Source organism: Equus quagga, chromosome 15, assembly GCF_021613505.1.
Source record: "Equus quagga isolate Etosha38 chromosome 15, UCLA_HA_Equagga_1.0, whole genome shotgun sequence".
Classification (NCBI taxonomy): domain Eukaryota; kingdom Metazoa; phylum Chordata; class Mammalia; order Perissodactyla; family Equidae; genus Equus; species Equus quagga.
Window position 1 is genome coordinate 41,243,907 of NC_060281.1, and position 14,971 is coordinate 41,258,877.

At 44.5% G+C, this 14,971-nt stretch overlaps 1 protein-coding gene across 1 annotated transcript in view; it reads left to right on the forward strand.

The window, feature by feature from the left end:
• Positions 1–14,971, forward strand: part of GPLD1 (glycosylphosphatidylinositol specific phospholipase D1) — a 47,467-nt gene that overhangs the window by 27,054 nt on the left and 5,442 nt on the right. The window contains 9 exon segments of the mRNA XM_046639534.1: positions 1,407–1,549; positions 2,496–2,682; positions 5,387–5,497; positions 6,812–6,886; positions 6,980–7,136; positions 7,653–7,794; positions 8,609–8,714; positions 8,798–8,891; positions 14,771–14,947. Coding sequence (XP_046495490.1) covers positions 1,407–1,549; positions 2,496–2,682; positions 5,387–5,497; positions 6,812–6,886; positions 6,980–7,136; positions 7,653–7,794; positions 8,609–8,714; positions 8,798–8,891; positions 14,771–14,947 — 1,192 coding nt within the window.

The following is a 14,971-nucleotide window of genomic DNA, read 5'->3' on the forward strand; positions in this document are numbered from 1 at the left end:
TACTTTTAATGGAGAAAGAGGAATATGAGATTTCTTGTGATGATATCTTGCAGGGTCACTGGCTATTTAATCGTTCACTGAAAGTCACTTGGGCATGTGCCAGGCCAGCAAATATCCTTGGCCTCCAAATCTGGATTGTTCCAGAGACTTCCTGAGATGTGAGTCTGGACCTCAGTGGCCTTTGGCGAGTCTGGTGGAGCCCAAGGTGGCCCTGGGCCCCCAGGCCAGTCCTGCTTTGTCCTTAGTGCAAAGTATGTTGGCAGGATTGTAGGCTCACTACTGCATACGAAATTCATACAGGAGGTCATCTTTTAAGGGCCAGACTCTGCTGGTGGGGATATAAGACGAAAGAGAAATAGACTCTGACCTTTAGAAAATTTCAGTCTAATAGGGGTGATAAATATAAAAATAACCATATGTGAGTAGAATGCAACAAATACCGTGGTGGAGTAGGGGAGTAGTTAGATAGCAAGGATATAATTTTTATCTTGGAAGATAGCACAGAAGGCTTCATGGAGGAGGTGGCATTTGAGTTAGGCCTTGAATAGTGGATAGCATTCATCAGTGAGCATGTGTTTCTGGCAGTGGGTTGGGAAAGTTTCGTGATGTTTGGGAATCTGAGTATTCTTGTCTGCCTGTAACACAGACAAGGGATGCAAGCTACTCTGAGAAGGTGGGGGAGGTAAGCAGGCATTGGACTGTGGGAGGCTGTTAATGTCAGAAGGGTTTAGACAACACTGTGAATGATGCCTCTGGGAGTTGGGCAGGGGCCTACGCAGGGACTACTTCATCGTGTGCAACCTGTGCAGTCACACAGAAGGGCCCCTTAATCACGCTTGGAAGGACCCCATGCTTGGTTTAACGCTCTGCTGGCACTGCCTTAAAATTAACTTTCGATCAAGGGCTCCAGGTTTTCAACAGCATCTTAATTTGGGTGTGGTTTGGAAGATGTTTTGGCATCCTGATGTTCTAGTTCATTCATTTGAAGAAGAAAAAATATATGTATACACAAATAGAAGTATAGTTCTAGATTGAATGGACTTACCGTCTACAAAATTTTAGTCCATAAAAATTATTTTGTGCAGTTATGTTCTACAGGTTGGTACATTGGTACAGACCATCCTGATTTAGTTGGGTTGAGTCCCAGCTAACTCTTTCTTCCCATGCTGGCTCTGACCTCTTGGGCTATAACTGCCTTCCCTCAGTGCATATTGGGGGTAAGGACTTCACTCTTCTAATTGCCTGTTCGAACAGACCTTACTTGTTTATAGGAATTGATGTTTTATTTCTTAGCACTTGTGAAAACTTGTTTTCTTCATGAAAGTCCAAGGTTTTTGACAGGAAACAGTATCTTTGTCGATTACCCTGTGTGTCTTGATCTGTCTGTGATGACTTTTTCCTTTCAGGATTCCCCCCTATCCTTTATGTACCAGGCTCTGGAGAGGAACATCCAGATAATGTTTCCAGGCAGCTCTCACCAGTCATCGAAGCACATCTCTAGCCCGCTGGCATCTTACTTCTTGTCACTTCCCTATGCGAGGCTTGGTTGGTAGGTATAAGTTTATCTAATTCATGAATGTTTTCATCAGTTTTAATTTCATTCAGCTATTCAACAAATGTTTTAGATGCCAGCTGTTAGCAACTTATTTTTCCAATCAATTCATCACCAACAAAAACATTGTTAATTTAGCGGTTAAGCTATCATGAAGATGAAACTATCTCCTTAAAATTGGGCCAAATATGTTTACATACTAGGACCTTTCACTTTATTAAAGAATCACAACCAAGTATTTTATGGAATATTTGTAAAGCTTCAATATTCTTGGAGTTATAATGTTACAGATATTTTGGAATCTGATGACGTTACAAGGATAAAAGCAGACAGTGACTTTTGGTCTTCCCAGGCCCAACAGAGACATTCGAACCTTTGACTTGGTTTGTCCATCTCTGTAACTGGTAGGACATGGAATCTCATTTAGAAACGTCCAGTAAACATGTTGGACGTTTAATTTTTTTCCCAGAGCAAGGCACCCTGTGTAGCTGGGGTAGAAATAAAATGGTATACTTAACACAAGCCTGTCTTTGATCAGGTAACAGATTGAAATGAGCTGAGCCAATCAGAAAGCAGCCTGTGCCATTGGCTGGAGGTGAATTTCAGTTCTCAGGCTGAGCCCAGGATTGTGCTCTGGCTGCTCTGGGTTTTGCATATGGGACACGATGCTTTGTGAGGATGCTCTTCATCTGCTCAGGTTAATATGGTCCAGAAATGCCCAGAAGACTCGATTTTTCCAGTTTGTTGTTGTTTTTTCTTGAAGAGCAAGACTGTGAACCACACAAAATAACCTCAGAAGTGAATATTCACAATGGTCATGCAGGATGGAAAAATTTAATGAGAGGAAATTAAAGTGCTGGATTCTAGAAAGGGAAGAAACAGGAGACAGTTTTACCCATGGCTCTCAGTAGGTACTGCAGTGGGTTCCCTCCTCTTCCTACAGGGCAATGACCTCAGCTGACCTCAACCAGGATGGGTACGGGGACCTGGTGGTGGGCGCCCCAGGCTACAGCCGCCCCGGCCACATCCAGATTGGGCGAGTCTACCTCCTCTATGGCAACGACCTGGGCCTGCCCCCCATTGACCTGGACCTGGACCAGGAGGCCCATGGGATCCTGGAGGGCTTTGAGGTGAGGCACCCAGACATATTTTCCCTTCCAGGGTCAATAAACCACTGCCCGCATTTCATGGCAAATTCTCCAGGATGAATACCTAATAATAAGAATGACAGTAACAGCTGGTGGCCTACATCTGTGCAGCACTTTTCATTCTTAAAAGCATGTTCAGGGGCCGGCCCCGTGACCCAGTAGGTAAGTTTGCACGCTCTGCTTCAGCTGCCCAGGGTTTCACTGGTTCAGATCCTGGGCACGGACATGGCATCGCTCATCAGGCCATGCTGGGGTGGCGTCCCACATAGCAGAGCCAGAGGGAGCTACAACTAGAATATACAACTATGTACTGGGGGGCTTTGGGAGGAGGAGAAGGAAAAAAAAACGGAAGATTGGTAACTGATGTTAGCTCAGGTGCCAATCTTTTTTTAAAAAAACCCATGTTCACTTTATATCTCATTCTATCATTAACTTTGAGTGTTTAGTCTAACACCTTCCAAAAACACACATACGATTTAGAACTGCTTTGTTTAGCCAATCAGGATGTGAGTTCTTAAATACAAAATCTCATTTTATTTTGTTTTTTTAATAAAAATGTTTTATTTTGTAAGAATTTGAGATTCACAGAAAAGTTATAAAGACAGTTCAGAGCGTTCCCATATGCCTTTTACCTGCTGTTCCCCATGTTAACATCTGACGTAATTATGACATACTTTTCAAAATTAAGAAACCAACATTAATACATTGCTGTTAACGAAACTCCAGACTTTGTTCAGATTTCATTCCTTTGTTCTAAGTGGTTATTCATCACCAGAAAAACCTCGCCACGATTGTACAAATGTTCCTCATGGAATCTGAGTGTTCATTCCTCTTGGGAGCGCTACTCGAAGGTTTTCCTCCAGGACGTCGTTGGCCTTAGTCCTTACGAGAACAATAAGGAAGGCAGGCAGGGTCTGCTACTAGTGACAGATGAGTGTGGGCGCTTTGGTGGCACTGCATGCTCTGCCTATCAAGCACGGGGGGAAGGAACCTTGGATTTTGGGTCAGATCACGGTTCTTGTCCCAGGCAAGCCCCTCTGCCTTAATGCTGTGAAGACAGAATAAGACGGCCTGCACGGACAGACTTTAAGAAAGGAAAAGGTCAGTGGTTTATGGTCTAGTTTAGGCTCCAATGGAAGGAGCCATAAGTCCAAGAGGTATTAATAAGTGGACTGGCCACTGTGGGAGGTCACACAGCCACAGAGGGACGGCATTTCCTGGAACCTGCTGACGCCACATGAGAAAGTTCCAGAATAAATCCACCCATTTCTGTTGCTGCTTATTCCCAAAGCCACTCCCCTGTCAGATTGTTGTGTAAGGTATAACAATCCTTTGGGCTCCTGTAGACAGGGAATAAGAGGCAGCTGCTTCCTGTGGAAGATAACTCTCTCAAGGTGAGGAAGGCAGTGGCTCCATGCTTTCTTCTCCTTATGATCTTTGATAATTTGGAAGATGATCAGATTAAGGCATGACTAGGGATGGGAATCCTGCACTCTAGCTCTGGTCTGCAATCACCCTTTCTGTGTCCTTGTCTATAAAGTGGAGGATTAAGATAGATATCGCAAGCATTTGTCTGCTTTCAAATTCTGTGTTTCTCTGGGAGTGACTGGCTAACACCCAGGAGGGCTTGATGGTACAGCTGATGGTGATGAAATGAACCCGTCCTCAGTTGGCAGGGGTCCCTACTTATTGGCCCCCACCCTGCCCCTTTGTGTCCTGGAGCAATCCTTTCTTGTTTATCAAGTTCCTGCCTTGTAGAAATGGGCAGTGTTCATAGACGCCATTGCATATGGGTGTAGAGTGATTAGTCAATAAATAATAAATGTGGGTTCTGGGGCATGTGTGTTATGTGGCAAACACCTTGTGCAAGACTACTGATCATTATGTAAGTTGTGAAAGAACAGAAGAACTTAATAAGTCACTTTTAAGTCTAGGCTGATTCTAGACAGTAGAAGAAAGATCTAGAAAATCCACCTTGGTAGAAAATTGTCCCTGAATGGCCTGAGTTTTCCATCTGTAAACCACGAAAGGATAATAAAAATACCTACCTTAATCCACGTCAAGTGCTTAGAACAGTGTCTATAGCAGTGTCATCCAGTAGAACTTTCTATGATGATAGGAATATTCTATACCTGTGCTGTCCAATGCGGGAGCCACTAAGGGCGTTGGCTTTTGAGCATCTGAAATGTGGCTAGTGCAGTTGAACAGCTGAGTTTTAATTTGTTTAAGGTGAATTAGTTTAAATTTAAACATAATAGCCACATTTAGCTAGTGGCTACTGCACAGACAGTGCGACTCTGGAACATCCTGAGTACTCGGCGAATGTTAGCAGCTGTTGCTGGTGTTATGCGATTACTATTTTGGATACTTTCCAAGAGGAGTTTGGTTCTTAATGTGGGGCATACTGAACACTAGACCATTTTCTAAAAACCTACAATTTATAAGAACTGACCCTCTTCTCTCTGGCACCTCGTCTTCCCCTCATGGCAGACAGACATGCCAAAGATATCCTTAGGGCAGGGCTACTCAACTGGCGTGCAGAGGATGTGTTACAGGTTGCTGCAATTTTGTTCCTCAGCCCTCTGGTGCCAGGTGGGGTCCCCAGGCCTCTCTCCTCCCAGGGAGTCAGGAGTGTTCTTCTGCAGGCTGTGGCTTAGCCCAGGGGAAGTCACTTGTGCCTCTTCAGCCCTCAGGTCGTTTTGGCTGAGCCTTGGCCGTGTTGGACTTTAACCAGGACGGCATGCCTGACCTGGCCGTGGGAGCCCCCTCGGTGGGCTCCGAGAAGCTCACGTACAAAGTAAGGCTGCTGCTGTGGGTGGAGAGGGAACAGGCTGGGGGGCGAGGAGCCATGGGAGGGGAGGCCAGTGCTAGCAGAGAGCCAGATGTGCCAGGCAGAGCGTTTGTGGGGAGATGATCTCAGGTCCCCCATTCAGGTTCTTGACATGACCTCGGGTTACTTGGCAGCACCTAGATCCTGGCTCCCTGGCTTCAGTTTGGCCTTACATTTCCCAGTTCCACCAGGTACTTTACTCTTCCCCTCTTCCACCCCCTCCCCACATGATGCTGAATAATAGTGAGGGGAGAGGGGAGTTCCAGCCAATCCATAGCTTCCTGGCATCACAGCAGAGAGGCGACTTCCCTGGATCTCTCCCTCATGCACAGAACCCACCCTGGTCCCCAGATCCTGGGGCCTGGCCCACAGGGCTCTCTTCCCACGTGTGCTCCATACCATAGCAGGGCACGAGCTTCTGCACACCATGTGTGACAGTGAGGTCAAAGGCCCTTCATTACCCTCCACCCACCACAGGCTCACCTCTTGCCCCTCCCTCCTCACTCACTATTTCTGGACATGCAAAGGATCTGTCATCTCCTTGACCCATCAGACTCTCTCACTTTAGCACATTTGTTCATCCAGCTCGCTCTGCCTGGAAAGCCCTTTCTCCCCTTTTGTTCTTTAGGAATGACATGTCCCCACATAGCACCCTGTGCTTGCACCTGATACAGCCCCTTCCACACTGGGATGACATAATCGCCCATTTACCAGGTTTTTGGGAAGACAGAGATTGGTTTTATTTATTGTTGTGTACCGAGTCCTTGGCTCATGATGGAAAATAACTGCTTACAGAATGAATGAGGATGGAGATAGGCAAGTTACAAGATAGGAACTGGTTCATAACACAGAATAATAGCACAGCATGTGTCCCAGGCTAACGAATGTACCTACACGGTCTGTTAGCATTCAGAGGAGTAACAGGCTGGGCCAGAAACCCAGCTGGGCCTTCAAGAGGGGAGGAGTTAAATAATTCATTCTGCAAATATGCTGAACAATTAGGGATGGCAAGTCCTGAGCAAGACGCTGGGGAGGCAAAGATAAAAATAACAGTTTCTGCTTTAGGGGCTCTAATAGTCTGATGGAAGGGACAGATTTAAAAAAAAAAAAAAAGTTTCCACCCAGCAGCAATGCACAGGAGAGGTTTCTCTCAGTCACCAAGCTCCTGACCACAGGGGGCTCTGGCGGTGGTTTATCTCATCCTCGGTTGTCTTTGGCTGTTTAAGGTTCTCGGGTCATCCCCCGAGCCTTATGACCACCCTGCGGTTTGTCCTTGCCTAGGGTGCAGTGTACATCTACTTCGGTTCCAAACAAGGAAGAATGTCGCCTTCCCCCAACATCACCATCTCTTGCAAGGTATGTTTACTACCTCGGCCAGGTGCAGAAAAACGAGAACTCCCTGCATCCTAATTGCCTCCAGGGCTGAGTAAAACCTGGTTTCCTCTTAAGGACGTCTACTGCAACTTGGGCTGGACACTCCTGGCTGCAGATGTGAATGGAGACAGCGAGCCCGATCTGGTGATTGGCTCCCCTTTTGCACCAGGTGGCGGGAGACAGAAGGGAATCGTGGCTGCATTTTATTCTGGCCCCAGCCAGAGCAACAAAGGTAGAGCTTGCTGGGGAGAGGGGCGGAGACCTTTGCTGCTCTAGACAGCTGTGGTGACTTCTCACATATGGGTTCATTCCCTATCATTTCATCTACGTTTTCTAACAGTCTCTCACTCTTACAGATGTTCTGGTAAGTGCTATGACATCACTGAATACACAAAAGGGATCCAGCCTCTAGATCCAGATCCAAAGGGGGCTCGTAGGTCATTCTCATAGTCTCCCTGGGTAGGAGTAGAAACACTAAAACATCCCAGGGATGCTCTAACGTGTCTAACAAGGCCTCTTTTTAAATAGCATCCTCCACTCCACAGAAGTGAGCTCTAGAAATGTATTTCTCATGTGAAGTGTCAGATCCATTTCTGACGTTGGGGCCCTTGCAACAGCATTGGGGCATCGAAGAGTTCTGGCAAAAACTCAGCAGAATGAACCCGTTTCTCGTTAGCCTCCATAAAGGGCCCACTCTTTCCACTCTAGTAGTCTTCCTATTGTAAAAGGCACCGATTGTCTTGTGTAGAACAGCTGAATGTGGAGGCAGCCAATTGGATGGTGAGAGGTGAGGACGACTTTGCCTGGCTAGGGTACTCCCTTCACGGTGTCCTTGTGAACAACAAAACTTTGCTGTTGGTTGGGAGCCCGACCTGGAAGAATGCTAGCAGGTGAGTGCTGATGTTGGGGCCCAGGGAGCAATGAGCACAAGGGGCAGGTGCCTACTGCTGTGGGAACCCTTTAAGTGTGGGGTTCAGAGAAAGGGGCTAAGAAATCCTTAAACCCTTCAAGGAAAAGCTTAGGCTCTGGGACAAGTTGCAAGTTCTCCTTAGAAGTATGAAAATGAGAAAGATAGGTGTATTAGTGTGCCAGGGCTGCTGTAACGAAGGTCACCAGACTGGGTGGCTTACACATCAGGAATTTATTTTCTCACTGTTCTGGAGGCTAGAAATCTGACATCAAGCTGTCAGTAGTGTTTGTTTCTCCTGAAGTCTTATTGGCTTGTGGATGGCCGCCTTCTCCCTGAGTCCTCACTAGCCTTTTCTCTGTGTCCCTCCCAGCTATCTTTCTCTCTTCTTCTAAGGACACAAGTCAAATGGAATTAGGGCCCACCCTAATGACCTCATTTTAACATAATTACCTCTTTAAAGACCTTATCTCCAATACAGTCACATTTTGAGCTACTGGGAGTTGGGACTTCAACGTATGAATTTGGGGGGACAGAGTTCAGTCTATAACAGTAGGCATCCCTGTATTTGCTGTCAATTGGGAGGCAGAATGGTGGGTCTTGTATCTGGAGAACCTTGATGTTGGGATTGACTCTGAAATCTCACCCACTCCTATGCCTAGGATCACAAGGACCAAGAGCATACAGGGAGGGGGACACGGGTTGGGATGAGGTGCGTTGTCTTTCCTTGGACCTGAATACCTGGCCAGCTCTTAATCCTGTGCCCCAGCAGCTGAACCCAGTGTGCTTCATTCCAGTCTGGGCCATTTGTTCCGCACTCGTGATGAGAAACAGAGCCTCGGAAGGGTGTATGGCTATTTCCCGCCAAATTGCCAAAGCTGGTTTACCATTTCTGGAGACAAGGTATGGCAGTCCCTTCCCTTCCCAGGAGAGTGGCACCACAAAATTTTCTTAGCTGTTCTATATTGATTTATTGCATTTCACAGGCAATGGGGAAACTGGGTACTTCCCTGTCAAGTGGCCACATAATGGTGAATGGGACCCGGACACAAGTGCTGTTGGTTGGAGCCCCAACTCATGGTAGGTCATGCATCATGAAACTCTGCTTCTTCTAAGTCATGTGGCTCCTTGACCATGTCATATGGGGGGTAAGTTATGAGATCTGGAGCCAGACAGACCTGACTTTGTATATTTCCTTTTCTCATTGATGTTGGGGAGTTACTTACATCCCTGGACATTAGTATCATCATCTGCAAAATACAGATTATAATAACCACCTCAAATCACATGTGGGAGTAACTTGGTGTGTTTTTAAAGCTCCTATCCCACTGAGCTTGGGGCTAGAGACTCTAGAGTTCAGCAAAGTTTATAAATCAGTTCACCAGGCCTAGGTCCACTCTGAGGGCATATGTTAAACCATTATTTTGATTATGGAAAAGAGTTAAAAAAAAAAAAACCCAAACAAACAAAAGTCTACTCCCTCCAAGATAATAAAAGTGAATCATGTTTATCGTAGAAATTTGTGAAAATACAAGGAAGGATATAGAAGGAAAAAAAGTCACCCTTACCCAGATATTTAAAAACTTAAGCTCAGACTATATAATTTTCACACCTGATTTTTTATTTTATGCCTTGAGTGTGTTCTCATGTTATTAAATATTCTTCTAAAACATGATTTTTGATACTGGTATCACATTTTTTCCATATGCCTATGCTAACATTTACTAACATCATCCTATTGCTGGAAATTTAGGTTGTTTCTAATTTTTCACTATTGTGAATAAGCTATCATTAAACATCCACGCACAGAAATCTTTGACTGCCTTCTTGATTAGTTTTTTTAGATTCCTGCAGGTGGAATTCTGGACTAAGAGTGTCTAATCTTTTTTAAGGCTCTTATTACATATTGTTAAGTTACTTTTCAGAAAGATTTTTGTTTCATACAATATTTTTGCATAATAAGCAGAAGTGGGTTGGGCAGAGGAATGGCTAAATTTTTCATTGTATGAAATCACAGCGTTATAACATCAAGAACTTGCCGACTTCGCTTTAGAATAGTTTTTTTTTTTTTTTGCTTTCACACAGTCTAGGTACTGCTTTCTAAACTCTTTCCACACATATTACTGATTTTATTTGCCTCACCATTCTTTCTACCGGAGTGCCGTGAATTGGAGCTTCCCAAACTTTCTTGGTTTTGGTGCCCTTACTGTGTCAGGAATTTTCTCTGTATTATAAAATATTATATAAAATATAAAATAAAAATGTTAATTTATATAGAATAACCTATATATAAAATGACCTTTTTGAGATAGTTATAAATTCACATACAGTTGTAAGAAATAATACAGAGAGTCCATGTAACATTTTATCCAATTTTCCCCAGCGATATTATCTTGCAAACCATAACAGTGTCACAACCAGGTTATTGACATTGATACAATTCACTAATCTTGCTCAAATTTTCCCATTTTTATGTGTATTTTGCTTGTAGTTAACCCACATAGTTTGTGGGGCCCAGTACAAAACAAAATGCAGAGCATTTTGTTAAAAAATTATTTTGCATCTAAAGTCGGTGACAGGAGGGCATTAAGCCAAGCACGGGGCCCTGTGCAACTGAACTGGTCGCACATGCTGTATTGATGTCCTAACATCCTAGCTCCTCTGGGCACTGTACAACTTCTCAAACTTCTCAAATCAGATTAGACACCATGACCCTCATTTCCAATACGCAATGATTTTCTCGTGGTGCCTGCACTTTACCGCAACAACTCCCCAACCCCAGTTTTGCAAAGATATGACATCATTGAAAGGAATGTGGGGACGTAAAGTTGACACTGTGAACTGGCTCCAGCAGTGGTCCATGCGACATCAGACAGATGTCATTGTGTTACCTTTGAGATTCAAATTATCTGCAGCATCCTCGTGAGTTCACTGGAGCGCCGTCGTGTGCAATGTGGGAATTACAGTTCTACGCTACAGATTAGCCAACAGCTGAGAAATCTGATTGACTTTCAGGGAGCCCCTGAGGGTGGCAGTCTGCGGTTTGAGTATGTCAGTCCGTCCCTCTCTCCCTGTCCCCCGTCTCTGGCTCAGAAACTTTGGGTCAGACTATGGCCAGCATACACAATGGTTTAAGTGTTTAGTGGGGATTTTAGGGTGCTAATAACTGCAGAGTACTTCAGGATGAAAAAGTTAGTACTCGGTGATGGCAAGGGTGAAGTGAGGCGGGCACTCATGCATCGCTGTGAAACATAAACTGATAAACCTTTTCTAGAAAGAGGTTTGGCAAATGGCAAGGGCCTTAAAAATACTCATTCCCTTGGATGCTCTATGGACCACTTCTCGGAGTCTCTTCTCATAGAATATTCAGAACTGTGGGGAAGGATATTTATCACAGTATTATATGAGCAAAAAGTCAGAAATGGCCTAAATGTAAGAAGAATATAAAATTTTATAATCTGCAAAAATCTCCATTTTGCTTAAAGTATGTGTGTGTATACATATGTATGTATGTATATATATGTATATATATATATATCACTCTCCAGGAAAAAATACTCCTTTTTTTGTTATTTTCCACACCTTGTATAATCATATTTAAAAAATCTCTGGGGCTGGCCCGGTGGCGCCAGTTAAGTGCACACATTCCGCTTCGGTGGCCTGGGGTTTGCCAGTTCAGATCCTGGGTGCGGACATGGCACCACTTGTCAAGCCATGCTGTGGTAGGCGTCCCACATATAAAGTAGAGAAAGATGGGCACGGATGTTAGCTCAGGGCCAGTCTTCCTCAGAAAAAAGAGGATCGGCAGCAGATGTTAGGTCAGGGCTAATCTTCCTCAAAAAAAAGAAAAATCTTGGCATTCCTAAGTTTGACTATTACACAGTAATCCTGAAAGTTAAGTAGCTTAGAGTTTATAGTTTTTCTGAGTTGCAAGTGTGAACCGCACTGCAAGGCAGTGTCCTCCCTCCCTTGGCTCGGGAGGGAGTCCAGCTGGTGAGGCACCTGTGTTTTACAAGAGCTCTGTTGGTTCCTGCTGCCACTCTAAGTACAGGTACTCTTGAGAAGTAATTAAAACTCTTATGTGTATGTTCAAAAAAATCCCCAAAGAAAACCCCAAAGGCTAGTGCTGATAATGGAAATGAAGACAAAGTTGAGGTCTTAAAAGAATGGTCTTTAGCTGGAAAGTATAAGCATTATGGAAGGAATTCTGTGTTATAGTGCATTCTAGGATTTGGGAATTTGTAAAGGCCTCAGGATATAGCCTTTTTAAAAACCAAGGGTCTGCTGTTATTACTCAAATAACAGATAAAGAAATGCTAAAGCATTACCTTGGGGTTTTTTTCTTAATTGTCTACAAAGGGTATGATAATCCATTGTTTAATCTGCATCATCAGGGAAATGAGGTGTTTTGAATGGCTGAAATTTAAGCATCTGAAATTTAAGCACCCTCCCTTTTTTTTTTTTTTTGAGACTTTTTTTTAGAGCAGTTTCAGGTTAAAAGCAAACTTGTGTGGAAAGTATAGAGATTTCCTATGTACCCCCTTGCCCTGACACATGTCCTGTCTCCCCCACTACCGACCTTCTGCACCAGAGTGGTGCATTTGTAACAATCAATGAACCTACGTTGACACATCACGATAACCCAAAGTCTGTAGTTTTCATTAGGATTCACTTTTTGTGCTCCACATTCTGTTGGTTTGGACAAATGGATAATGACATGTATCCATCAATAGAGTATCATACAGAATAGTTTCACTGCCCTAAATATCCTCTCTGCTTTGCCTGTTCATCCCTTCCTCCCCGACAACCCCCGGTGACCACTGATCTTTTTACTGTCTCCATAGTGTTGCCTCTTCCAGAATGTCATCTAGTTGGAATCATACAGAATGTGGCCTCTTCAGATTGGCTTCTTTCACTTAGTAATATGCATTTATGTTTCCTTCATATCTTCATGTCTTGATAACTCATTTCCTTTCAATCCTTTCTTTTTAAACTGAGAATTTAAAGCAAAATTTTGATGAAATTATTCTAAATTATGTATTCTACTTTAATAGACAGTGATGAATATTAGAGGTTTGGGAGTGATAATTAATCGCTTTTCCCCATCTTTGTGCATTTGAAGCCATTTGAGAAGCAGACTTATGAATCATTCAGATAGCAAAATATGCGTCTTTTAGAAACTGGACAGGAGAACACGGTCTAGACGGGCAGCTGCATTTGGCTTCCCAGTGCTTGCCCAACGCGACCTCAGGGTGACTTCCTGAGGGAGAGTTTGGGTCTGCATGGCACATGTACACGTGTCAAGGCCCGGTAGCAGTGGCAGAGAGATGTGGACTCAGGCCTGCATCTGGAAAGCAGAACTGGCGGAGCCCATGTGCACTCCCACATGAAGCAGAACCAGCACCGATGAGCCCATCCTGCAGGCAGGCAGAGCCAGAGGGAGAAGCCCCCGTCCGCCTCCTCCCTGGGGCAAGATGGGGACAGGGAGTGGATTGAGAGCTCCTAGTTTTACTATATTCCTGGTCACTCCAGGGAGGTCAAGTTCCCTCAAGGAAGCATGAGAAAAAGGGAATAAGGATTTTCTCTCATTTCAATTTCTCTTGATATTTGGGGCTTTGACCCTGAATATTAATGACTGTGCTTTATTAAAACATTGTTCTCTTGGGGGCTGTCGTGTTAGATGATGTTCTTTATCCTTATGTTACTGAGCCTCAGAATCCCAAGCTTTTTAAAGTACTGTTTCTTGTTTCCTAGCTTTTATTTCTGATTACTATTGCTGGCTCTGCTTTGAGCTCTCAGTTGCTTCTACTTGATGATCAGCTATAACCAAGGGCATGGGGGGAAGGTCGTCCAAGAAAAGAGTCAAATCAGTAACCTTAGTTTTACACACGATATAGGCAGACACTGATGCGAGATTGTATCCACACTTCCTGGTTCACAGTAAGCCTCTCAGAGGACCATCAACCCCAACCCAAGGATGCCATTACATTTTTTTGGAAAAGGTACCCATTTCTGATATCAAGGCTGTGTTCCAAAGGATTAAGTCTATGGGCAAAGATCTAGCTTTGTTGTTTAATTGTTCAAAATTTGCTGATTCAAAAATACTTATGTAGTACTTGTACTTAAACCAAGCAATGCACTACTAAGCACACTGTGCTACTGAGCCACGGTCCCATCACTTATGGAATTGACAGCCTGATGCAGGAGACACATGAGTGAACAGAAAACGATGCTACCCTGCAATGGGTCCTAGGCAGGCAGTGGGCACAGTGTGAGCAGCACCTACTCTAGACCAACGAGGTAAGGAAAGGCCTTCCAGCGGAGGGCACACCTGAGCCAGCTTCTGGAGGAGCAGGAGTTAGCAGCCAGAGGGGTGTGAACAGAAGAGTGAGTGGGTTGGGGGAAGGGGTGTCCATTCCAGGCAGACAACACATCGTGTACAAAGGCCCAAATGTAAGAAATGTAATGGACTGCGGCTTAAATTCGTTATGGGTGAAGTACAAGTGAAGAGGGAGAAGTGGCCCCAAACAATGCTAGAGCCACAAGCAGGAGTCAGAATTCTGTAAGGTCTTGTGAGCCTATCTAAGGCCTTGCAAAGAATCTGGATGTTCTCCAAAGGGTTGTAAGTCAGGAGAGTGATGGACGCAGTTTGCATGTAAAAAAAAAAAGAAGATAGTTGTGGAGAATGTATTGGAGGGAGTAAGACCAGAAGAAGGAACACCTGTCTGATGGGCTATCACTGAGCTTACCCAGCGTTTGGGTCTTGGTGCCCAAGTTGGCTGTACCTTCTTAATGACCAGAGTTGACCAGCACTAAAACCGTCTGTCCTGTGGGGTTCTGAGTGGTCTGCATCACTGGTGGTGTAGAAACAAGAAGCAAGAACAGGACTCTGTTCAGTTCCTGACATCCTATCTTCACTCTTGCGATGGCAGCAGGTACTATACCACAGTTTATTTCAGATGATGTGTCTAAAATGGCATTCCTGACCATGACCTTGCACCAAGGGGGAACCACTCGGATGTATGAGCTCACACTTGACTCACAGCCTTCTCTGCTCAGCACCTTCAGTGGAGACCGCCGCTTCTCTCGATTTGGTGGAGTTCTGCACTTGAGTGACCTGGATAATGATGGCTTAGGTAGGTAAGGAAAAGTGCCTTTGG